Source organism: Microtus oregoni, unplaced genomic scaffold (assembly GCF_018167655.1).
Source record: "Microtus oregoni isolate MIOR12 unplaced genomic scaffold, Mior012 000040F_ref0000088, whole genome shotgun sequence".
In the NCBI taxonomy this organism is placed as follows: Eukaryota; Metazoa; Chordata; class Mammalia; order Rodentia; family Cricetidae; genus Microtus; species Microtus oregoni.
This window is the reverse complement of record NW_024543207.1, coordinates 19,529,893-19,555,918: the sequence shown is the minus strand read 5'-3', so window position 1 is coordinate 19,555,918 and position 26,026 is coordinate 19,529,893. Positions and strand designations below refer to the sequence as shown.

At 49.6% G+C, this 26,026-nt stretch overlaps 1 protein-coding gene across 1 annotated transcript in view; it reads left to right on the top strand.

Moving 5' to 3' along the window:
- Positions 1-24,558, top strand: part of Ice1 (interactor of little elongation complex ELL subunit 1) — a 41,178-nt gene extending 16,620 nt beyond the window's left edge. Inside the window, exons 6-19 of the mRNA XM_041632108.1 lie at positions 528-604; positions 1,256-1,293; positions 3,022-3,104; positions 4,279-4,318; positions 4,797-4,853; positions 5,215-5,301; positions 7,568-7,977; positions 9,855-14,495; positions 14,968-15,136; positions 17,999-18,159; positions 19,531-19,721; positions 20,824-20,930; positions 22,700-22,798; positions 23,955-24,558. Of these exons, the coding sequence (XP_041488042.1) occupies positions 528-604; positions 1,256-1,293; positions 3,022-3,104; positions 4,279-4,318; positions 4,797-4,853; positions 5,215-5,301; positions 7,568-7,977; positions 9,855-14,495; positions 14,968-15,136; positions 17,999-18,159; positions 19,531-19,721; positions 20,824-20,930; positions 22,700-22,798; positions 23,955-24,160 (6,366 nt within the window). The 3' untranslated portion in view covers positions 24,161-24,558. The remainder of the gene's footprint in view (positions 1-527; positions 605-1,255; positions 1,294-3,021; positions 3,105-4,278; positions 4,319-4,796; positions 4,854-5,214; positions 5,302-7,567; positions 7,978-9,854; positions 14,496-14,967; positions 15,137-17,998; positions 18,160-19,530; positions 19,722-20,823; positions 20,931-22,699; positions 22,799-23,954) is intronic.
- Positions 24,559-26,026: the final 1,468 nt, after the last annotated feature.

Here is a 26,026-nt window from a genome sequence, read left to right as displayed (position 1 = left end):
GCCATCCTGTCAAGTCCTTGGTGAAGAGGGCTCGATGAAGCTCATCTCTCAGAGCTCTTAGGTCAGAGAAATGCCGGGTACAGACTGCATCATGGACACAGTGTCTTCCCAGCCCAAAGGGTGGGTCATCATGGCAGAAGATACGGTGTTCATGCACTTTCCCAGTCAATACTGATCAGCAACTTGTTTACTTTTCCTGACTGTAATAACATAACATTTTATTGAGCCTTATGCCAGCTTAGATCCTGTTACTCTAATTGCTGACATGGTATTTAAGCCAGCAGTGTGGTGTGCAGATTGGAATTGTGTAGATTTGCCTGGCTGTACTATCAGCTGTCTTTTGGGGACCTACCCTACTTGTGGAGATGCTGAGTGACTTCTGGGCCTTGCTGACATTTCAGGCTGTGCACTGGGTTGGTGTTGTGCTACTAGATGAGAACTGAGTTTTTTATCAAACGAGTGAGGACCATGGTCAGTGGCAGTCAGTGGCTTTTGGGCTATACTTATGTTTCCTGTTTCCTTGTTAGAGTTCTCTGAAGCTGTATCAGGACACTCACCAGGAATATGCTCGTGTGAAGGAAGAATGCTTGAGAACTGATGCCCAGTAAGTCCTTTACTGTGAATATTTGTAAATAATAGTGTTTCCTTTCTTCCTCTTTCTGTTCATTGTTGTAATTAATTAGCTGTGCACACTTGGGCTAGTCTCTCAGCCCCAGGTTTCACTGTTACACAGGGGTCAGCACCATTGTGACTAAGGCCATTTGGTGTTGAAGGGATGCACAGAGAGGTACTGAACATGCCTGATTTATCACGCGTGAGCTGCCCCTGTGCCTATGTGTCCAGATATAGTCATGGGCCTCCTGTCTTTGTACCTGTTTGTCTCTTACTGTCAAAGGGCCTTTGTTACCATTGTGAAATGGGACCTGGGCCTCACCCCTCAGAGACACATCTGGACACAGCCCACAGGTGACACTCACTGCTGAAGGAGGGGCCTCACATGTGTTTGTGGCACAGACTCATAGGCCCTTTTTTGTGTTTCTCAAACACTAGCCAGGCTCTAAAGCCCACTTTGGAAACGCTGCGCAGGAAGTGGTGTGGTGCTCTTTCCCGGGCGCCCTCTACCACGAGCCCAGTTGCTGGTAACGCAGTTTAATGTGGTTGACATGTGATACTGGCTATGAGTAAGAATTTGTATACACCCTGTGTGATGAGCTGTAAAACCTTTGCCGTCTAACTGACAAGGTTTTTTTATTAGGAAGAAGAAGCTGGAAGCTAAGGTGAAGAAGCTGGAAGGTAAGTGCACCTGATGTTTGCAGGCCAGAGCCATGCCTTGTGCAGACCCTGGTAAGTGTGAGCTGTGAGTGTCAGTGGGTGTGCCACTCACTCAGCCATCGGCTCGGTGTGTGGAGATGCGTGTGCTGCTGCTCACATCCTCTCCTTTGTACCCTTTGCTGTAAACAGGCAGCATGGAAGGAAATGCAGTAGTTCAATGTTGGAAGGTGGGATTTTGCATTTTTGTTTCTTTTATTCCCAGTTGAAATTGTGGTTACTATAACAGGCACCCACATTTATGTTGTCTTAGTCAGTGTCTCCATTGCTGTGATGAAGACCATGTCCAGAGCACTGTGAGGAGGAAGGGGTGTACTCAGTTTGTATATCAGAATCCAATGAGAGGCGGCAAGGCAGGAGCCTGGAGGCAGGAGCTGATGCAGAGGCCTGGGAGGAGGCTGCTTACTGGCTTGCTCTTTGTGGCTTGGTCACCCTGCTTTCTTATAGAACCCAGGACCACCAGACCAGGGATGGCACTGCCCACAGCGGGCTGGGCCCTCCTGCATCAGTTGCTAATTAAGAAAATGCCTTACAGGTTTGCCTACAGCCTGAACTATGGAGGTATTTCCTCAGTTGAAACTCCCTTCTTTCAAATCACTCTAGCCTGTGCCAAGATAATGTCAAGGAATTGATGTACATAGATAGTTCTCTCTCTCTCCCTCTCCCCACCCCCACTCATGTGCATGCACGCCCATGCACACATATACAGATTTCTATGAAGTGCCCCACACTGGTCCTCCCTCATAACCCTCCTGGGTTTGGGGCTTCTTGTTTCTGAGTAGGCAGAGTATAGATGGGCACACTGGGATCTGTGCTGTCTTTACATTTCAGACAGTGCTGCTTTCAAAAGTCAGCTAGGCATGGAATGTCCATTTTGTTTACAGTTACTTATGAGTGGAATCCGGCCCAGGCAATGCTGTGTTGTCACTGAGTGCCCAGCATGGTGTCCAGGTGTCTACTCCATGGACTCCAGCATCACAGTGGCTGTGCTCTGCCTCAGAGTGAGGTGTTTCCACATATGCTGTGAACTTAGGAGTGCAAAGTTAGTTGCACAAGAGCATTTAGAACAAGGATGATGAGGTATTCTTGTCCTCGGTTTACATATGAACTCTACAGATGGTTGGATAATATCCATCTCATGACATGGCTGTGCTCTCAGCCTGTCCTCTCTTGTGTGTGGAGATAAGTGGAATGCCTAAGAGACTGTATGCAACTTTGAAAAGACCTTCTGTGAAGTCAAATGTGGCCTTTACTTTTAGTGTCTCAAACATAATTTTCCCTAGGAATTGATAGGACATACTGAAAGTGAGCACAGCCAAACTCAGTGAGAGAAGAATGTTATTAGTCTTTGGTGGAATTTGGCTTCCCTGAGATATCAGCTCTGCACAGATTCATACTGGGGTGAGCATCGTCTGGTGCTTTCCGTCCCAAAAGGAATGAATGATGTGCCCACAGTTTACACGTCTGCACACTGTCCCCACCAGAGTGTAGCATGGAAGGTTTTGGAGTTGCCGTGTCAGGTGTGGGAAGGATCCTCACAGCCTTAGTCAGCTCTGTAGCTTCATGACATGTGTACCTGTCTGTGACATGTGTCTAGTTTGAGGAAAGCAAAAAAGCTGGCATTGGCTCACACAGGATTGGATCACTAACTCTCCGCTTTTTCTGTTGCTGTGCTGTACCTATTACACATAGAGGCTGCTGTCAAGCAAACTCAGGACTTCAAGCAATTGAGAACTGAAAAGAAAATACTTGAAAAGGAATTTAAGAAGACACAGGTACTGGCTACAGTGGTGCACACCTTACACCCTGATGCATGGACACAGGAACTGGGTACAGTGGTGCACACCTTACATCCTGACACATGGACACAGGAACTGGGTACAGTGGTGCACACCTTACATCCTGACTCATGGACACAGGAACTGGGTACAGTGGTGCACACCTTACATCCTGACTCATGGACACAGAAACTCAGTACAGTGGTGCACACCTTACATCCCTGACTCATGGACACAGAAACTCAGTACAGTGGTGCACACCTTACATCCTGACACATGGACACAGGTACTGGGTACAGTGGTGCACACCTTACATCCTGACTCATGGACACAGGAACTGGGTACAGTGGTGCACACCTTACATCCTGACTCATGGACACAGGAACTGGGTACAGTGGTGCACACCTTACATCCTGACACATGGACACAGGAACTGGGTACAGTGGTGCACACCTTACATCCTGATGCATGGACACAGAAACTGGGTACAGTGCACACCTTACATCCTGACGCATGGACACAGGAACTGGCTACAGTGGTGCACACCTTACATCCTGACTCATGGACACAGGAACTGGGTACAGTGGTGCACACCTTACATCCTGACACATGGACATAGGTACTGGGTACAGTGGTGTACACCTTACACCCTGACGCATGGACACAGGAACTGGGTACAGTGGTGCACACCTTACATCCTGACACATGGACACAGGAACTGGGTACAGTGGTGCACACCTTACACCCCTGACTCATGGACACAGGAACTGGGTACAGTGGTACACACCTTACATCCTGACGCATGGACACAGGAACTGGGTACAGTGGTGCACACCTTACATCCTGACGCATGGACACAGGAACTGGGTACAGTGGTGCACACCTTACATCCTGACGCATGGACACAGGAACTGGGTACAGTGGTGCACACCTTACATCTCTGACTCATGGACACAGGAACTGGGTACAGTGGTGCACACCTTACATCTCTGATCCAGGGCCTCTGTGGACACAACTACCGGGTAAAAGATGTATCCTCTGCATCCCTCACTTGGGCTTCTGTGGCATCCGGGTTGTAACCACAGGCTGCCTTGCACCCATCTGACCTTTGCTTCATCATGTTTGCTTCTGTGCAGCATAAACACTCTTGGTGTTTCTTTTCCCAACACAGGAAAGGTTTGAAGAATTTTCCAAACAGCAGACTGAAAGGGGTGAGTATTAATTGAGCGCTTGTGTGGAGAGAGAGCCAGTCAGTGTGCACTGTTTGTCTGAAGCAGTTCAGTGTGCAGTGTTTGTCTTAAGCCAGTTCAGTGTGCAGTGTTTATCTGAAGCAGTTAGTGTGCACTGTTTATCTGAAGCCAGTTCAGTGTGCAGTGTTTATCTGAAGCAGTTCAGTGTGCAGTGTTTGTCTGAAGCAGTCCAGTGTGCAGTGTTTGTCTGAAGCAGTCCAGTGTGCAGTGTTTATCTGAAGCAGTTCAGTGTGCAGTGTTTGTCTGAAGCAGTTCACTGTGCAGTGTTTATCTGAAGCAGTTCAGTGTGCAGTGTTTATCTGAAGCAGTTCAGTGTGCAGTGTTTGTCTGAAGCAGTTCAGTGTGCAGTGTTTGTCTGAAGCAGTTCAGTGTGCAGTGTTTATCTGAAGCAGTTCAGTGTGCAGTGTTTATCTGAAGCCTTTCTCCTATGTATTTTTAGAGTTGAGACACATTGGAACACAGATCTCAAGTGACTCTCATGGAAGCATAGATAAAAGTAAGTATTCTAACCGTGTGATTGGTTTTATGCATTGCTTATTATGGTTGGCTGGCATATGTGCCTCCTAACATAGCAAAACTCAGGCTTTGTAGATACTTGGTAGGAACAAATCTTTTTATTTGGATGCTGTTAATTAGACTTCATATATCCATGTTATCCACGTGCTTAAAGACAACCATTTTCTTAAAGTGTATGAATGAAAGTGTCTAAGGGAAAGGAAAAGTTAGCCATGCTTGTCTTCATATCTCAACCCTGAATCTCATGGCTCAGTGTCCTTATTATGGCTGCACTGCCTGCTAAGTGGATGAGGAGTCCGTGCCATGGAACTGTGACTGATCTCGCCCTTTGCTCTTCCCAGGGAAGGTGAAAGTTCTCTTGAAAGAGCTGTGGCTCTGTGTGAACACTGCTCACAAGCTGTCTGGGGAGAGTGGCAGGCGCATACCAGGTGAGAGATACACAGAGACTGTTCACATGTGAATGTGATAGTGTTTGCCCCAGGCTGCTCTGCAGCCTCCAGTGGACAGCAGACAGTGGTACTCCACACTGTGACGCAGTATGACTGATCTCAGCACATTCAGTCAACTTTTGGTGGCAGCTCAGAAGAGCAATGGGAGGTCGGGCCTTGTGGGTGGGAGACCAAGGAGTCTTCCTGTACTACAAAATAGCAATGTTACTTTTATTTTTACAAAGCATCAGTTGAACAGTGGGAAACTTCTCTGAGAACTCTTTCCCAGTCCTGTTAATTGTGGGGTTCACGGAAAATGTGTATTTCCCACCTGTCCAGGATCCAGTCCCAGACTCCACTTTCCTTTTCTGCTCAGCACTCTGTGCTGGGGACTGGTAACAGAATATATGTTACACTGTTACCCACTGAGGGTTGCAGCCATGGTAGAGCTCCTTTGCTTCCAATTTGCCCACTGAAGACTTTTTTTAATCCCATTCCTTCTGCATTTAGTTACTGGAATTCTTGCATAAGAAAGACTGCCCCTTCCACTCATGACTCTGATCTGTTTCACATCAGTGTAGCTCAACTGCTTCCCAGTGCACTGCAGCCCCATGCTCCTCTCTCTCCACTGCTTCCCAGTGCACTGCAACCCCATGCTCCTGTCTCTCCACTGCTTCCCAGTGCACTGCAGTCCCGTGTTCCTCTCTCTCCACTGCTTCCCAGTGCACTGCAGCCCCATGCTCCTCTCTCTCCACTGCTTCACAGTGCACTGCAGCCCCATGCTCCTCTCTCTCCACTGCTTCCCAGTGCACTGCAGCCCCATGCTCCTCTCCACTGCTTCCCAGTGCACTGCAGCCCCATGCTCCTCTCTCTCCACAGCTTCCCAGTACACTGCAGCCCCATGCTCCTGTCTCTCCACTGCTTCCCAGTGCACTGCAGTCCCGTGCTCCTCTCCACTGCTGCTTCCCAGTGCACTGCAGCCCCGTGCTCCTCTCTCTCCACTGCTTCCCAGTGCACTGCAGCCCCATGCTCCTCTCTCTCCACTGCTTCCCAGTGCACTGCAGCCCCATGCTCCTCTCTTTCCACTGCTTCCCAGTGCACTGCAGTCCCATGCTCCTCTCTCTCCACTGCTTCCCAGTGCACTGCAGCCCCATGCTCCTCTCTCTCCACTGCTGTTTCCCAGTGCACTTCAGTCCCGTGTTCCTCTCTCTCCACTGCTTCCCAGTGCACTGCAACCCCATGCTCCTGTCTCTCCACTGCTTCCCAGTGCACTGCAGTCCCGTGTTCCTCTCTCTCCACTGCTTCCCAGTGCACTGCAGCCCCATGCTCCTCTCTCTCCACTGCTTCCCAGTGCACTGCAGTCCCATGCTCCTCTCTCTCCACTGCTTCCCAGTGCACTGCAGCCCCGTGTTCCTGTCTCTCCACTGCTTCCCAGTGCACTGCAGCCCCGTGTTCCTCTCTCTCTACTGCTTCCCAGTGCACTGCAGCCCCGTGCTCCTCTCTCTCCACTGTTTCCCAGTGCACTGCAGCCCCGTGTTCCTCTCTCTCCACTGCGGCTTCCCAGTGCACTGCAGCCCCATGCTCCTCTCTCTCCACTGCTTCCCAGTGCACTGCAGCCCCATGCTCCTCTCTCTCCACTGCTTCCCAGTGCACTGCAGCCCCATGCTCCTCTCTCTCCACTGCTTCCCAGTGCACTGCAGCCCCATGCTCCTCTCCACTGCTGCTTCCCGGTGCACTGCAGCCCCATGCTCCTCTCCACTGCTGCTTCCCAGTGCACTGCAGTTCCGTGCTCCTGTCTCTGCTGCCGCTTCCCAGTGCACTGCAGCCCCATGCTCCTCTCTCCACTGCTCCCCAGTGTACTGCAGCCCCATGCTCCTCTCTCTGCCGCTGCTTCCCAGTGCACTGCAACCCCATGCTCCCCTGTAAAAGAGCGATCTGAAGCCAACCAGTGTCAAACCTACCCATAGGCATTGTGTACAGGTGCGTGAGACCCTTGTGGAAAGGAAAGCATCTTCCAGTATGTGATGAGGCAATAAGGCCTCTGTCCCTGCTGCCGTGTTTCCCACTGGGTTGTGGTGCCTCAGTGGACCACTGTCCATGAGCATCCCTGTCCAGTCTATACGATAATGTTAGAAGTTGACTGATGTCATTGTTAAAGCTGTCTGCCCATATCGGCTTATTTCTACTAGCAGTTTGGCCTGTTATCAGGATATAATTTGTAAGTTTTCCTGGCATTGAATATGTGATGCCTGCTTCTCCTACTCAGAAAAACCTGCCAAAGAAATCAGTGCATCCAGAGCTTCTGGGGAAGATGAATTGCTCCCAAGCCAAGGCAGTCCTGCCAGGACCTCCGATATGCATTCTTTCTTCACCAAGCTGTCTATGGAGGTGGAGGGTGACTTCACTTCCTCTGAAAGTGCAGAAGAAGAGCAGCCTGGTGGAAGAAGCCCTAGCGCTGAGCATGCCTTTTGTGAAGAAAGTCATCCCGAAGTCTCAGTGCAGAGGCCTGGTGATGGCAACAGGACCAATGTCTATGACCATAAACATTTTTTTGACGATGATCTTCAAGCTGCAATTGACTTCTTCAAGCTTCCCCCTCCTCTTCTGTCTCCAGTGCCCTCACCGCCTCCAGTGACATCACCACACCTGGGCTCTTTATCTTCCTCCCTGGCTCATGTGAGTTGGCTTTCTGAATTTTAATTTCATGTGGATGTTTGTCTTATGTCCAAGATATTTCAAAGATATTAGTGTATTTAGACAAAACTGTTCATTTTTGTAGCTAGTTTTTCTATGAAGTAGCATATGAAAATAAAAGGCTGTGCCAGGGCCTCTGCATCAGCATCTGTGGTAGGATTTTCTTCACTATGTGTGAAGGTTACATTTTATTTTATTTTATTATGCTTTTTATATAGAAAGTTTATTTGTATTGCTAGTGCCTAGGACATGATAGACGTGGAGAGAATGAAGCATATTCGTGCAGACATGGGCTGTGTCCAGAAACAGAAAATTCTCCATGTCTGCATTCCTCCCCCGTGGCCTAGGAGAAGTCGCCTTTCGGTCTGTCTTTAAGAGTTTACATACTGTTTGCTCCCCTAAGGAGTCTTGGCATGCAGTTGTATTCTAGACACCTAGCCCAGAACTGTGGGCTCAAAGGTAGTGGAAGACGCAGTGTTGGGCTGTCTTGTGAATCAGGAATAGGCGTGGAGCACACAGCTCGTCTGGTGAGCAGATGTCTGCAGGGCTGCAGGGCACCTTCTTCCTTGGAGGACAGAGCTCTGCAGAGGAGAGGCTGGCAGGGAGGCTGTGCGAGTCTTTCTGGATGCCAGAAGCCCCTAAAGAAAACTTTGAGGAGTGATTGGGTTTCGGGAGAGGCTGCTATACAGTGCTGTGTGACACAAGGTGAATGTGGCTTTGGAAAACTTGAGCCAGGCTGTCTCTGGAAGGATCTTGCAAACTTCCTAAGAAACTCATGCACTTTTAGGGGGACAGGAGACTCTTGACTCTAAAGGCAAGGACTGTGACAGGGTTTCTGTTCAGTTCCTGTTTAGTTACAGTCTGAATAGAAGCAGATTGACAGTTCAGAAGCAGGAGGAATGTGGGTCAGGACTAGTTCTTACTCTCTGTATAGAGGTCGTGGCACTGGGGCCATTTGTTAAAGGCTTGAGGAGTGTGGTCTCCGGGGGAGGTGCAGTGGCAGCAGTCACGAAACAGCTGATCTGAACTGTCTCAGCTGGGGAATTGTACAGGTGCCCATTGCTTTACCTGCTGATTCTCACCTGTGCACTCTCTCATCTGAGATCAAGCACATGGTGCCGCAGTGGAGATGGGCAGGACACAGACACTTAGCGCCTGTGGCTGTGTGCAGCAGAGCCGTGTGCCTGTGGAGACGTTCAGTAAGCATATAGAAAAGGTAGGGGTCCAGTCAGAGCCCTGGATTTGCTCCCAGCCAATAAGTGAGAGTAGAGGCCGGGGAGAAAGACAGGTGGTGTGACTGTGGGGACAGCCGGGGAGAGGCCTTGACGATGGGGTTCTACACTAGGGAGTTACGTTCCGGCACTTGAGTTCACCCTTCCCTTCTGCATGGGAAGTGCAGTTTGATGACGTAAGAGAGCTCCTAGTTGGGATGGAGGAAACTTTCTGGAGCAGAGGTGATTTTACTGACTAGAGAACATGGTGGAGAGGGAGACAGCTAAGTAAGGAGAGGAGATGGCTCAGCAGCTTTCCTGAGTGTGAGTGCAGAGAGGAAGCAAAGGGTGGTGGAGCTGGAGGCCAGTGGGCCTCAGTAGAGAGCCTCCCCTTTAACAGAGTGCAGAGCTAGGAGGACAAACCCCGCCCGGCCTGGTTAGGAGCCTGGGTCATGGGAAAGGACTATGAGCGGGAACCAGCTTCCTCAAGGACCAGGGAGTGCAAGCACCACATCAGAGCCTGGCCCAGCCTTCAAAAGTATGGCTTTAGACTTTCTTCACGCACCCACTCTTGCAAACGTGTTTCGTTGTTCTGACGGTCAGCTCTGCTGAGCATCCGTATGACTGTGTGTTTTCTGTCACTTGAAGGAATCCTTCTTAGGAGAGTTCACAGATTCCAGCGACACTGACTCCACCCCACTCAGAACCTCTGCGGAGGCAGCTTCAGAGGATTACACAGCGGAGTCTCGGAGTTACCTTGACTTGCTTGAAAAACTGAAAAGGAGTGACGCATGCCTGGAAAAGCCCAGGCCCTTGGAGGCTGCCCAGGCTGCAAACAGAGTGGCCCCTGTTGGATGTGACAGCAGAAGAGGAGCACTGGAAGAGCCCGCCACATCTTCTCTAGCATGGGGAAGGCACTGGATAGCATCGCCTGTATTTGGGAGGCATAGGGGAGACATCGTAGAAGAGGCAGAAGAACAGGCAGAGGCCCAGGACATGGGTAAATCTGTGCGAGTCGGGAAAGGGCTGCTTACGCAGAACAGGAGACCGTGGGTAGAGAGGGCGTCCAGAAGCCCAGCACGGAAGGACACCAGAGCTGGAGAGTCAGAGGTATGCTATTCTTCCCTGGGCAAGAGGACGTTCAGGGAACTCATAGGATCTGAAGGAAAAACGCTGCCATCAAAAGCATGCTCACCGCAGTCAGAATTTACTAAATGGACACTCCCTGGTGAATTTGCTTCCAGGTCACACTGTGCAATGGATTCTGGCCATTTTCAGAGAAAGGAAAAAGATGTGCAGGAGTCTACTTTGGAGTCAGGCCTTCGCGCAGCCGCAGCAGGGCGTGACCGTTCAGACAGTCTTCCTTCCTCCTCCTTGTCTACCTCTGTGCCAGGGTCTGTCTGCAGTAACCTCAAGGCCTCACAGCTAGGCTATGTCAGTGCACGGACTCCAGCAGAGGTAACCTGCACAGACCTGCCTCATGTAGAACAGAAGTCATCAACTAGACCTGTAAACACATTTCTTCTGTGGTCTGAGCCAGCAGCACATTTTCCAAAAGCAAATGACCCAGAGAACCGCCTGCCTGCTCTGAGTCCCAAATCAAAACTAGGAGCATCTACGTTTAGTAACTGGAAGAGCAGGGGCCCGGAGCCTGGAAACCTGTTTACAAGCACAGCGAATACACACCCACTTCCCCAGTCAGTATTTCAGAAGCCAGTGAGAAGTGGGCAGTGTGGAGACCGAGGCCCAGGCATTGCGCTCACCCTGCCCAAGTCAGACTGGACTTCCTTAGCACGCCCTCAGGCTGGCTTCACCAGGAGGAGCCCTGGTTCTGCCGACAGCACCTCATGGCACCGGAGTGCTGTCCTGAGGACAGGTGGGGAAGGCAGTCCCAGGGCCAACACAGAACATCCGCAGAAGAGCAGGCTTCAGCTGGAGAAGGCGGAGCCAGCCTTACAGAACAGCAGACTGACAGCGGCACTGAGACCTCCTGAAGAAAGTGCTGTCCCTCAGGGAGGCAGGGCAGCCGCTGCTCTGCTGCCAAACCAAGTGTCAGTCATAACAAAACAGGCAAGACCCGAGGGGGTGCGGAGTAGCAGCCTAGAGCACTGGCAGCTACCTGGGAGCACACCGAGTCCCTCTGTAGACAGTAGTGAGGACACGGATCCTATGTCATCGGTATCGGAGTGTGCTGGAGACGGGGACCCCACAGCACAGGGCACTGGCAGGATAGCCGATGAGGAAAGCCCAGCTCCAGAGGTTTCTGTGTCTTGGCGAAAGTCAAGTTGTGATTCTCCAAGTGGTTCTGTGTCATCAGAGAACTTTGGTTCTACAGATAAGTTACCTTCTGCAGACAACCTCATCCAGAGCCAGAGCGTCGTGAGTGACCTACTGCAGAAGCCCAGGAGCTCTCCCCATACCACCCCGTCAGGTGCCAGTAGGCTGGAGGCTGGAAAGCTACTTCCAGCTGAGGTAACGTCCAGAAACTGTCCCGCTAGACAAATGCCCTGTGGAGCTCATCACCAGGCCAGCACTGAAGCCCCTGCAGTTGCAAGAGATTCTCGTAGTACTCCACAAAATGTCAGTACACCTCCCATAGTGCCAAGCAGAGCGATTCTCAGAGCCCGTGTCCCCACTGACCCTGTCTGTCCTTCAGTTCTTGGCAGCGCAGATGAGGAGACGCAGAGTGCCTCCCAAAGTAGTCTTTCTGGAACTTCCTACTGCTACACAGGCATCCGAGAGCAGAGACAGTCCACGGAGGCAGAGGATGAGTCCTTCAGCTGCAGCGACGGAGAGGATGAGGCCGAAGCTGTCATGGGGCCCAGGCAGCAGGATGCAGCAGGAGACTCGCAGAGACCTTTGGGAGACCCAGAAGCTGGGGTGAATGAGGCTGGACACGCCCCAGATGTAGGTGATCTGACCTCAGCTCTGCAGGAATGTAACTTAAGCACCTTTCTTTACATGGACAAGCTTTCTACATCAGAGGTGGTTATGTTTCTTGAAAGTTGTCAGTTAAGGGATTATAGTTCAAGGGCCTCTACTTCAGAATGTTCTAGCAGAGGAACTCCAGATAAAGAAATGAATAAAGAGTTCAAGCAAAATGAAATCTTCAGCAAGAGCCATGGGGAAAGGTTCCATGAAGAAGAAATACTCAGAGCCTCAGAAGTGTGGGTGGAGTCAGAGGGAGAAGCCTCTTGTGTCGAGAACCCAAGCCAGCATGCCCAGTGTCCTCCACAAGTGCCGTCTGACATTCCCCTCGAGTCTGGGGGCGGAGGGAAGGATGCCGAGCATGTGCTACCCTCGAGTGTGCATCACAGCCAGACTGCTGAAGAGCTAACAGAGAACACTCCGCCCGAGGAAGCGTCCAGCTCCATGTCCCACCCTGCAGAGCTCCCTGGACCAGCAGCTGTGGATGCGGATGCGGGTGGCAGCTCCCCATTGAGTGGCAGGTCTGACCCTGAGAATGAGACCAACTACGAGGACTGCCCCAGCAGTGGGGAGGAGGGCCTGGCAGAACCTGAGGAGCTTTTGGCCCTGAGCTCTGACTCTCCAGCTCCACCAAGGGGAGAGCAGAGCCCTGCCTGTGTGACAGAGACGGCGTTTCGCTATCAGATCTCCGCGGTGACCTCCGAAGTTATAAGTGTACTTATAAATAAGAATCAAGACCTCGTGATCGAAAAGGGGGACAACTGGACTATCATCAGTGGCGTGGCCATCTCCCCTGATATGGAGCAGGTCGTCCTTTGTGACACTCTGGAAGCGTTTGCTTCTGAGGACCTGGGAGGCCTAGACCATGGTTCTGTGGAGAAGTCCCCTGAAGCCAGTCCTGCTGGCCCTCTACCTCAAGAGCCTCCATGTGCTGGTGGGCTCCCTGGTGCCCAGGAGGAGGTTTCCAGTGGTGGACAGAGTGCCAACTTTGATAAGAGTCGTCTTCGGAACAGGCCCGTGAAGCCCAGCATCTGGATTCGCTCTCAGATATATGACCAAACGCTAGAGACCGAGAAGGTGGCCTCTGATCACACCTACTATAACTGGAAGTTAGAACCACTTGGGAAGAGCAAGACTCGGTCAAAGATTTCCAACAAAGATCAGTCAAGCAAACTAGCAAAGACTCCAGGACTGAACAACAGAGCGGAAATGCATCCGAGTGAAGGCCCTCAGCCAGAATCAGGAGAAAGAACAAAAACAGAAACAGCAAGAGGCCAAGCTCAGTCCACCATGGCAGGTGCAGATGTGTCCACTCCTACCCACGGTTCCCCTGATGCTCTGAGCAGGATCCGGCAAGAAGTGGGGCCTCCACTGCCTCCCCTGCTCCCCCCACTGATAGCCACACCTCCAAGGACATCACGGCCACTGTCTCCTCTGGTATCAAGTTCTAGTCCGTCCTCACTGACCTCACCTGCTGGCCGCATTTCCCCCTTGTGTGAGATTTCAGGACCTCCCGTGTTGTCCCCATGGCCTGAAGAACTCCAGCAGGCCTCCCCCCTGGATCCTTCTCCATCCCCGTCTACCGCAGCAGCCAGCGGGAGGATAGTGTCCTCTCCTCTGCAATTCTGTGCTGCCACCCCAAAACACGCCCTTCCTGTGCCCGGCCGACTCCCGTCCTGTGCGCCTGGCCATGCTGCCGTGAGTGGGCCGCAGGAAAATTCCGTAAAAATCCTTGACACAATGTACCCAGAGTTGTCTGCCAGGGCCCGGACCCTCAGCCTCCTCAAAGGGAACATGCAGCTGTCCCGAGGCTCCTCTGTGGACGGAAAGGTGTTGCCGGGGCGTGTCAGCGCCCTCATAGGCCTCAAAGCCATCACCTCAACATCAACTGCTTTTGTCCTGACGGGGGGCAGCTCTGGTGGTGACAGTAGCCAAGGTGAGTCCCAGCACGTCCAGCAGGATGCCCGCGGGAAAAGGACCCTGGCAGCGTCCATACTGAGGAGCCCTAAGAGACTGCGCCTGGACAGTGAGTCCCCAGAGGCGGACCCCAGCCAGGCCACCGCAGAAGGCGTCCCCGAGGACCCCCCATCAGGAATCTCACCAGCCCACGTTGTCCCAGCTGAGGAAGAGCAAACTGCTGCCCTGGTCTGCAGTCCTGCATCAGTGCTGCTTGCTAGACCGCGGGACATGGCGGAGTCCTATAGCATAGCCATTGCTCGGGCTCTGAGGAAGATTGCCGAGTCCCCCTTTGACCTGCTGCCTGTCATCCGTAGTCACGTGTATGTGGGCAATATCTCCAAAAAGCCTGTCATGAGAGACCAAGAGAAGGAAGTTGTTTATGAATTTAGCACGACAAACAAGGTATGCGGAGCCTTTCTCAGTGAGGGTGTATGAAGCATGAGGGTCTGGCAGGGATGGGCTGGTGCAGGCGGCACTGAAGATGACCCCTCAGCATTAAAGTTTGTCTATTTCTAGCCCACATCTATAGATTAGAAATACAGTGGAGGCTTGACACATAAACCTGCGGAGAAAAACAGTAGAATAAGCAAAAATGGAGATAGAATTAGCCTTAGGTAATGTACATACACACATACTTACACACATGGGTTCTTAGCATAAACCAGTAAACCATAATTTATTTGAGTGGCAACCATGTCATCATAGGCAAGTAGGTGCATTTATAGACTTGATGTGGTATCTGTAGCTTGGCTCCGGCTATACCCATGGCTGCCATGCTAGACATCGTGTTAGCAGTTACTGTGTCTGATAGATACCTAGTTAGGATTGGTTCTTGCATCGCTAACCTAATTCTTCTATCTTTTCCCCAATCTAGCATTTAGGAGAGTACTTACTTCGCTCTATTCTCTCAGAGCTAAAGGTTCAGAAGACATCTCTGGACCATAGCTACATCCATGCACTGTGCAGAGTATATGTGGGCATCTGTCGGCAGCTGGGAGACTTGGAAAGAGCTCGCTTGTTCTGCTACAGCCTTCTGAAAGAAGGTGTGTTCAGGTTGCAGCGCTCGTGTTGAAGGGCTTCTGTCACGTTTTCACCTCTTTGAAAAGGATATTTTTCATCTCCGTGAGTCTGGGGCCAGGCTGATGTAGAAATACTGTCTAAGAAAAAAAATAGTTGTGCTGTATTAGAGGGTTTAAGTGACGAATTATCCCCAACCGTAACCGTACTAGTGTCCGACTGGCTGAATTTACTCACGCTTACTTACATTGGCATGTGTACTTTCATCTGTATGTAGATTGTCTCTTGTCCACTCTATGTTTACTTTATTTTTGCACTGCAAAATAATGGGAATCCTTGTATAGTGACTGTCCATCCGTATTGCTGTGCCCTGGCTAAATGACAGTAGCTGTAAGATGGATTTGTAGCCTCGTGGAAAGATGTACCTTAGTAATGATGAGGAGGTGGAGGAGCAGGGCTGGCCTCACTTCCTCAGCCTCAACTGTGGCAGCAAACCATCAGTCCTCACACGGCATAGCCTCGTGCCAGCAAGACAGTGTGAGTGTGCCCACAGGGTCTGTCCTCACACGGCATAGCCTCGTGCCAGCAAGACAGTGTGAGTGTGCCCACAGGGTCTGTCCTCACACGGCATAGCCTCGTGCCAGCAAGACAGTGTGAGTGTGCCCACAGGGTCTGTCCTCACACGGCATAGCCTCATGCCAGCAAGACAGTGTGAGTGTGCCCACAGGGTCTGTCCTCACACGGCATAGCCTCATGCCAGCAAGACAGTGTGAGTGTGCCCACAGGGTCTGTCCTCACACGGCATAGCCTCGTGCCAGCAAGACAGTGTGAGTGTGCCCACAGGGTCTGCTCACTGATTTGTTTCCTAACCCACTCTGGGATGCGTGCTGTGTGGCCATGGGAGGGCTGCAGACCATGGTAACGTGGAACACAAAGGCAAGTAGCAGAGAGTAGAGGAGTCTGCTCTAGCCAGTGTAAATTTCTTGTTCTCACCAGACACAGGGTCACTCAGACCGGATGTAGGACATCCTGTATGCTGTGAATATGTGTTTCTCTCATTGGGTGATGAATAAAACAACTTTTTTTCCTTTTCCTTCTCCATATTTCAAACTCCTTTTCAAACCCTCCCCAAAACCAATCCCAAGAAGTTACAGGCATTTATCTCTCTTTTCTATTCTTATCCCATCTTTGCTGAATCTGTCTTAATTGCTTAATTAAGTTTGCCTTTTGTTCTTCATTTACTAAGCACCAGATTAAACGTGGAAACCTTTCTCCCTTGAATGTTAACCCATCTTCCCCCATTAGCATCATATGCTCCTGGGTATGGCAGTGGCTCATCAGTAGACTCTGGAAATTTAACATACTGTCTTCCCTTCCAGAGGAAACCAGACTGTGTTCCCTAGAACATAAGCAGGTAATGCCAAAAGTGTGAGGGCTCCAATGCAGGAAGCGCACACATACACAAACACACACACCTCTGCGGGCACGCTTCCTTGAAGCTCGTGCCACAGCCTACGTGAGAGACCACGCAGACGTCACAGGAGGTGGCATGACAGTCTAGGTGGACAAATTCTATCCCACCCAGAAAAATGCACTGCTTATAGCCATTAACTATTTGTTGAGCAAGGATTGTACTTGGAAGGTGGATTTCATAGTCCAGGACAGGACTCAGGAAAATTTCTCTGTCTAGTGAAGAATGTGGGTCAGGCCTAGGAGGGGCATCAGAGTAACAGGCTGCACAGCAGCACATCAAAGCAGTGCATTGTGGTTGTGCTCTGGCCCACTCACCCTTTGCTCCTGGGAACACTGACAAAGGGGAGGAAAGCTTTAATCAGCTATGTCTTCATGACAAACAGGACGGAACTCCTCATGTTAGCTGCATTGGAAAACTGGTTTTGTTTGTAAAATTAAGACACTCAATTCATTACGTACTGAGAAGTTCCATTTGTAGGTACTTATCCAACAGAAATGGAGACATCCTTACCCAGACTTGAGAACACGGATATTTATGATTTTAATTCATAATATCCTGTAGTTGGAAACAAATGTCTGCCAGTGGCTGAATGGACAGGACAGCACGCTGTTGTCTGTTGAACAGCTGAATACTGCCTAGCTGTGCATCAGCACCATGGACAGATCTCAGAAGTTAGGTGGCCTGTGTCAGAGAGAAAATACATGGCACACTGAAGCAGTAATACCAACTTGATTTGTAGCGATAGCAAACGGATTGGGGTGTTCCATCTGGAAAGGAGGTACTCTTTAAAGTTTTATGTTACTGTTTGTCAAGTTTATTTAAGAAGAGAAAAGCCGGGAGAGTAAGAATTTGCAGCAATAAGTACAAATGTTAAACAATTGTTCCACTTTAGAGACTGTTGTATGTTAAACCTGTACAAAACTATCAAATGTAATGTGGAAAGTGGATTGGCTGGGAGGAAGGGTGCACTGACGGAGAGAAGGTAAAGCATCTTGCTTTCACATTGCTTCAGGCTCAGAATTTTCCTATTTGATACACCATATTTCGAGAGAATTCATTTCCACACAGTTGTTGATCGTTTGTTTAGGCTTAAAGTCTAGCTAACAGTATGCCAAGCCAGACATGACCACTCACTCTTATAATCCCAGCACTTAGGGGGTTGAGGTGAGAGGTTTGCCACCAGTTTGAGGCCGGTCTGAACTACAGAATGAGGCCTGTCTCTCAAAACTCAAAGAAGTACCCAAGACGGGGAGGGAGGAAGAGCGAATTCTGAGAGAGCCCCACTGACCATCCACTCACAAGCCTGTCTGCTCCGGGTGAGAGGCACCTGTGAAGTAAAATATGTGCCTAGTTTTTAAGTCAGTTTCTTAGGTGAGACATAAAGTCTCTCTTTTTATCCCTCTCTTTCTTACAGACTTTCCAGAATCTGAGAAGTTGACGCTATTCATTGCCAACATGTGGCGTGAAGTGTTTCTCTCCCAGTCAGCCGTTAGTCAAGCCATGCAGCTGGTTGCCAGGCAGCGTGCCAGAGGGGAGGTTCTGAACTGCTTGAGAGCATTTCTCAGCTGGGAAAAGGTACACTCGGTTTTTATTTCTTTTCTGCAGCACCTCCATGTTCACTCCATGGAGATGACACAGTCCACAAAGGGCTTCTGTGTACAGAGATGATGACTTGCTATACAGCAGTACTTGGTTTTAAGGTTTAAAGTTAACCCGTTTTTAAAGCTTTTAGCTTTGTTATTCCTGTTCCATTCAGAAATCAGGTAACAATTTTAAAAGTAGGCGTGACTGTACTTTGACCACTGACGAGTGTCGTGTTAAGGCACATACAACAGATTACATCTCCTAAGCGAGAGGTCTTTGTAAACTTGACTCATTTAGTTAGCAGCATTTTAAGTAATCATAAATGATACGTTCCTCGAAAACTACAGCTCTAGCAAGTAGACTCTTGTTAAGCCCTTAACTTGGGATTGTTAGAAGTCAAGTTGAGAATATGGAATATGAGCTTCATTGAATGTTTGTTCCCATGATAAAGGCTGTCTCTCAGACATTGTAACTCATCGTGTTGGTGCCAGGTACCTTAGCTCTAACCACAACCTATACTGGGAACCCCAGCGTCTTGCATAGTTAGTACTGCTGCAGACTCGTAGATAGGTCAATGTGGCGAGAAGTATTAGAATGTGGTTCTGCATCTTCTCAGCTTGTAAAGTCACCAGCTTCTCCAAGAAGATGTATGCTCTTGTGGAAACCTGAGAAGTGCCGGTGGCTCACAGATTTCCAAGCTCCGGCTCTCCTCTGTGTTGGTCTGAGCCCACATTTGGCCCAGGATCTGCTTTCGTGCTGGTGGGATCCTGAGCAGTGCAGCCGTGTTGGGAGTTGCTTGGTGTGCACAGTCCCCTGCAGTCCCACCCTGGGCCCCTCAGGGAAAGGAAGCTTTTTGCCACAAAGTCATATTAATGTTCTTAGAAACAAAACTGGGTACTGTCTGATATGCCTTTGTCTCTGGAGAGGAGAGCTGCCCTAAAGTGGTGTCTCCGTGTGATTGTTACTCAACAGGGCAGGAGGTGCTTAAGCGGCTCACATGGGTGAGAATGGAACAGCTGAAGCCCAGAAGTGAAGGGGGCTGGCGCCATCATCTAGTGGTCTGTGGGAGGGCAGACTGGTCAGCGTTTGTAGAGGCGCAGAGTTTATACAATTTTAAGTGTTAGTCCGCGTTTTATGACCTCAATTCCCTGGTTGTACTGACTGCAGTCTGTGCTTCTGTCTGAATCACAGCTCAGCTCTTCTCTGATTGGTGCAGATCGTGGCTCCAGGAGCTTTTACTGTGACAACTAGTTTCTAGCTCTCACTCTTTGGGTAGATGGCGGCCTATCAGATTGCTGTTAAAATCTCAGGTTGCTAGCATCCCAAGATGTTCTTTTTAATATGTTTGTTTTTGTTTGCTAGAATGCTCCCATAGATGTTGGAATCGTGGTTTCTAAGCTGCTTTTGACCATACAGCTATGCCCCAAAACAGAGTTTCAGTCAAGTGAAGAGTTTGGTGAGGACCTCAGTGCAAACATTTGGGAATACATATTTGCCATTGATCTCCTCTGCTGCCACCAGAGGTGGATTTGGACGCATGATAACATCATAAGGTGAGCAGCTTTGCTGGTTTAACATAGAGCTGGGGAAAGGGAGGGGGATCTTTCTTACACAAGTCACTTGAAATACCAACCACTTATTTCCATAGGAGTTAACAGATATGCTCCTAGAATATCTGAGTCACCCAAATCCCCCTGCTTTGTTTCTCTGTATGCTACTAACTACTTTCACTATTCCCAGTAATGTCATGTCGCCCCAAGGGAAGTGACTCAGACTTGAGGGCCTGCGCTCAGTCACCTCTCCAGAATGACATCGGCACAGGCACCTCAGCGAATACAAGCTGGGGCAGTGTGCACTCGTTACCTTCATGCCCCCATAGGCCAGAAAACCCAGAGGAGCAACAGTGTGCCAATGACAAGCTAGCTGCTCTGCAATAGGACAGGGTGTCTGCTGTCCCAGACGGCTTTCTCTGCTCGTCTGTGCATCTAACCATGCTCTCTCTATCCATGGAGAGAGGAGAAAATTGTCCCCCATATAAAAAAGTTGTTTTTGAATTCTGGCCAAGAAAGCCTGCTTTCAGAGAGAATATGACACTAAACTGCTCACCACACAGTGTGTGGCTTGTGTCTTTGAAGTACTTAGTTTCTGTGAGGGTCACCTCTGCACGGAGTTGTCTGTGCGGGAGAGGTGTGTTTTCACTCTCCCGAGCCCAGGAAAGACAGACATCAGTCCCACGGTGAGAACTGCCCCGAGGTCTGTTTTTCGAGTGGTAACTGTGTCAAGGGTCCTGTCTGTGAGGTCCTTGTACACAGACATAGAGGAGCATGTCACAGTCGGCCCCACATAAGGAATGGCAGAGCTCTGCCTGGTGCCTGTCTGAGGATGCATGATGTGCTCAGGGATGCAGGGCCATTCTTTCTGAGTATCAGAGGAGGGACCAGAGCGGGCACCTGTCGAGTGCTCTGTCCTTGTCCTCTCAGTGACTCCAGACCTCATTCTTCCCTCCCATCCCTGTTCTCTCGCCATGCCATTTACATCTGTAATCAGAAAGGGGTTGGGGGCTGGAAAGAAAAGCAGAATTACAGGAGCTGTACTGTGGGACTGTGCGTACTGTTTGCGCAGTGACGGGCATGTATCTGTCATGTTGTTCTCTAGTAAGGAGCTGTGGCCTGTAATGGACAAGTGGATCAAGTACCGGAAAGGACATTCGAACATTGCGTACACCCCTGACGTTATTGTGGCGTCTGTGCTCAGGCTGATCGGTAAGTCGCTGTCTGCCTGCCTTGCCGCCCTAGTTCTGGTTAGGCCCTTGGTGGGGACTGAGCATGCTGACATACTGGCTCTGCAGCGCCTCTCCTGCAAGGTTGCGCTTCGTTGTGCTCCTGACTCTTTCTCTCGCTACCCTGAGTCCTTCAGCCATTTGTGTCAGAGACTTAGCTGCTCCATGGTAGTGTGCTTGATTTCTGATTCTAGAGGTCATGGCGACACACACACTGAGTTGCTACCAAGTACACAGTGGTCTTCAGTGTCTAAAATAACATCATAGGTCAGCAAGATAACACAGTAGGCAAAGGCACAGGTGCTGAACCTGAGGGCTTCCATTCAGTTTGGGGGGCCACAACTTGCATACCTCCTTATCAGCCCTCCCAGTTATAGAGTCTAAGTAGATCACTTCAGGTTGTTCTAGAAATCAAAGTCGCTGTTTGATTGAACTGAGACCCAGACTCTCCTCATTGTAAACTCTGGAGAAGGCCTCTGGATTCCTCACGGAAACCCCAAGATTTCACTTTCACTTACTTTGTTCCTCTTTGCCTCCTGTGGCAGCCTCCACTCCTCCAGATCATCAGAAGTACTCTCTGTTCTTTAACAGCCTTCATATTTTGTTTGACCTGTAGATGCTCCCTTCCTCCTGAGGGGCACAAACCAAAGTTATCCTAGTTTGTTCAAAGAGCCCTTTGGCTAATTAAACGCCAAAGGCAACACTGTTGAATAATGTCACTCTTCGGGAATGTGCCGCCTGAACAAGTACACAGTGGGCAGTGCCGTGGCCTGCTGACTGTCCCGTACCCGCACGCATTCCTCCTCATGAGCCTCACACTAGTCAGTGGTGCTGTGCTTGGCACGTGTGTAAAACATCCGAGACAGAAGCTTGCCTGGGTGCGAATAAGTAAAAATGTGTGTGGTATTATGTTACCTAATATGAGAACGTGAGAACCAGCAACAGCAAAAGGCTGGATATTCACGAGAGTCAAATCAATGCCTGGACAGGCAGGGGCCTGGTGATCCCATGTACTCTATGGGGCACAGTCTCAGACCCTTGGTTAGTGACTTTCTATCCCAGAGCAGGGGGAGAAGGGAGTAAGACGGCCCGTGCTGGCAAATGCCAGCCTTCCCTGTTACCCTGGTAAAGTTCTCTGTCTCACATTTTTTGTGGTGACCACTATTTAAATCCATTTGTGCCTTGCTACCTGTCTTAATTAGCAAAAGCAACTTGGAGAGGAAAGGGTTTATTTTGCTTACGATTCCACATTATAATTTATCGTTAAAGGAAGTCAGGACAAAAACCTGGAGGTAGGAGCTAATGCAGAGGCCATGGAGGAGTGCTGTTTACTAGCTTGCTTAGCCCGCTTTCTTAGAGAACCCAGGACCACCAGTGGGAGCCTCCCACATCAATCATTAACTAAGAAGGTGCCCTACAGTCTTGCCTACAGACTGGTCTCATGGAGGCATTTTCTCAACTGCATTCTCACTTCTCGATGACTTTATCTTACATCAAGGTGACATAAAAGTAGTTAGCATACTACCTAAGAATGCATTAGGTGTTTTGTGCTTCTGCATGGTAAGAGGTGGTGAGCCCTTCTCAGAATGTCTCCTGGAGGGCAGGGTGGGTCACGCTGTGAGCTCTGTGGCCTCAGCTGTCTCACTGAATGTTGTCTCCTGCTACAGTTAAACTACAACATGAACTTACAGTTTCTAGGAATATTGACTAGCATTTACTGAAGCCTACATTTATTGTATTTTGTTTCTTCAGGTCGATTAGGCCAGTTGGGTTTGAAGGAAGGATTTCCAACTGCTGTGAAGAATATCAGCTCAGTTATTGGTATGTTCATACAACACGCTCAGGATGAAGGTAAGAATGTGGATTTCATGTCCTTCAAACTGCTCTCCCTGCCTGTTCTGAGGACATGAGCCAATGCCCCTCTAACTTGACGATCATGTGGTTTTGACATTCATGGTCCCAAAGGGAGCCATGGTCTATGCTTTCCCTGAGTCTTGAGATCAGTTTAGACACATGGGTTTCTCTGGTGTTTGCCTTTGACAGAGAATGAGCATTGCCTTATTTGAAAAATAAGACTTTCTGGGCACTGACAAAATTCTATAGCTGTAAAATTCCTTGCCAGGAAACTTAGTACATGAAATTATTAAAGTGCTCTGCTGGATTGCCTTTGCTGTGTATAGAGGGCATACAGGATCTCTAATGAATGTCATGGTTAGGCCTGAGGATGTGCGTTGGATGAGGGACACTCAGCCTAAACTATGCTTTGCCTTCTTTATCCCTGCCTTGTTCACAGAAGGTAGAATACAGAGGTACATGCTTAATAATGAACTTTAGCTCCTAAATTTAAATTTCAATGAATTACATTAACTAAATTATGAATTAATAAATTATATTTAAAAAATTAAACTTTTGCCAAGATAGGGGCAATGGCTCTAAGACTAAACTCACACTGACACACTAGCCTAGAGTCACACTGACCTGGGGTCACAGTGGTCTTGGAGTCACACTGATCTGGGTTCACACAGGCCTTAGAGTCACTTCAGTCATGGAATCTCACTCACCTGAGGTCACACTGGCCTGGGGTCAGATTGGCATAAGAATCACACTGGCCTAGAGTCACACTGGCTCTCATCCGCTGTCAGTGTGGCACAAGGACAGGCTTTTCTTTGGTCTTTTGTATCATGATTTTCATGTCTGATCCACTTAGAGACCGCCCTGGAGGATGGTTTGAGTTTTGTTGGCTGTTTCAGGATCCATGTGTTTTTACAGCTTCATGGGACCAGAGGAGCTCCACCCTCCTTATGACAGCCATTGCTCAGATTACGGGGAGCTCTGACTTTTAGTTTTCCTTTGTAGACATATCTTGAATGAACTTTTTTATTGGGAGACATTTTTCTTTGGAATTTAATTTTCATTGCTGGCAGAAAACAATCCATTCTGAGTGGAGACTCTGAAGAGCAGATGCTTCCTGTCGCTGTGTCATGACGGATCTGAACTTTCTTTTCAGATATCCCGTGGGGTGTACAGCTGGCAGCTGTTTATGCTCTTTGTGACTTGAGTCCTAGCAACCCAGCAGAGATATCCAAGATCCTGGAAGCTTGGCGGACACAGACGTCCAACACTATTCCGTCTGCAATCGTCAGCTGCCTGGAGGAGGTCGGCTCCCTGAGTGCTGAGGGCTCAGCTGACTCAGCAGGAAGCTCTGCACCCTGAGTGAGGGAGGCTCGGCTCCCTGAGGAGGAGGGGTCCCCCTAAGGTCTTGGTCGTTGTGCAGAGGAGTGCCTTGACACCTGTTGTAAGGGTTAACCTGCCTTCAGCTAAGAGTCCAGCAGAGAAGGCGGAAAGCAGGCGGATGGCAGTGCAAGGCTCCCGTTTGGACTGTGGGAATGGCCACTCGGAGGCGGCAGAGCCCTGTGGTCTGTGCATAGATAGACAGTGCTATCTGTGATGTGTCTTACATTGGATGGTATTCCACTTTCGGAATTTTTATACTTGTACATAGAAATGGGTTTAATAACTCACTGTGATTATAATTTGTCTTATTCATCATTTCTTAAAATTCTTGTATGTGTTTTTATAATAAAAAATAAAAGCCAGCCATATGCACTGTTGTTCTGGTTAGTTATGTGTGATGCTTGGTGTCCCATCCTAGTGGGGATGAAGGTATCTCCCCGACTGTGGAGTGGAATGGTTCTCTGTAGGCTTTGCTGGTCACTTATGGTTCATGCCTGTAAAATCACAACTGGCAAGGATTCTGGTGACTCTCACCCGCTTATTGAGTAGCTCTCACAACCATGACTGAGTGGGTTGCAAGTGAGACCAAGGGGTCAGGCTTTGTATGTTTGGGGTATCCAGTGGTTGAGCACCTCTGGAAGTTTCCGTGGACAGCGGCATTTTCCACCAGCACCAGCTCCAATCTGGCTACCATATTGTTCTTCCCCATGGCACATCTGCAGGGCAGAAGCCACCCTAGTGCTGGACGGCGGCTCTCTCGAGGTGAGGCAGCTTCAGGGCCTGTTGATTCCTGGTGCCCATCCGGATACAGACGGAGTGAAGCTGAAGCTGGGTGGAGCCCCGGGCTGGGCATGCCTCTGTGGTCAGGTTGGGTGCACTGTGTCCTTGGAGCTGTTGTGCTGGCTCAGAGATGGCTCATTTTGTTGTTTGTATAAAAACAAAGCAATGTGGCTGTGCAGTTTATCTAATGCAGTTGTGGAAGAGAAATGTTTTTACGTTTTGGCCACCAGGGGGCACTGCAGAGGCGCTGCAGACCAGCCCAAGGTCACAGGCAAGCTACTCACAGTCTGCCTGTCAGGAAAGCCCTTTTCCACTCCCAGGATACTAATTTGGCTGCCTGGGCCCATTATTTCCAAAGTACCTGGTAGGTGGAGGGGCGTGGATGGCAAGGAAACAGGTAAATAATTTTTAACTGTTCAGTCCAATTTTTTTTTGGTGATTTCTAAAACACAAAATACTTGAGGGTGCAAATAAACGTGTCCAGGCGGGTTGGTGGCTGTGGCAGTGACTGCGGCAGGCAGAGCAGACGCACCCATCCAGAGGACAAGGTCATCAGTCTTTGATCCACACTCCTGTGGGAGGCATTTGAATGTGAGTCACCCAGGGTAACTCAGGGTTACCTGAGGGCAGAGATTTTAACAGGGTGGTTCTAGAAATTGTTTCTAGAGCCAGGGAGGAACTAGTGTGTAAGCCATTCCCTTTCTACCTCCTACCTATCTGACTCTTTCTCACGAGTGTGATTGTGAACACGCACACTCCCTCTCCTGCCCTTCTAAACAATGTATTAACACCTTAATGTTGCTTGGCATATTTGTATATAGGCCACCGCTCTTTGGAGACAGTTTGTTTCCTGCTAGTACATAAATTTCTGCGTGTAGGAGAAGACAGAATGGGGTCAAAGGCCACGGGGAGTTGGCGGAAGTAGCACATCTGCAGACAGCATTTATGAAGGACTTTGTGCTTCTGTGGAAGGTGTTAGCTCTTCAGTAGACTCAGCGGGGGTCACCCCTGGTGTCTCGTTCCGGTGCCAACCGCTGCACTGAGAACTCTGGCCCCACCCACTTC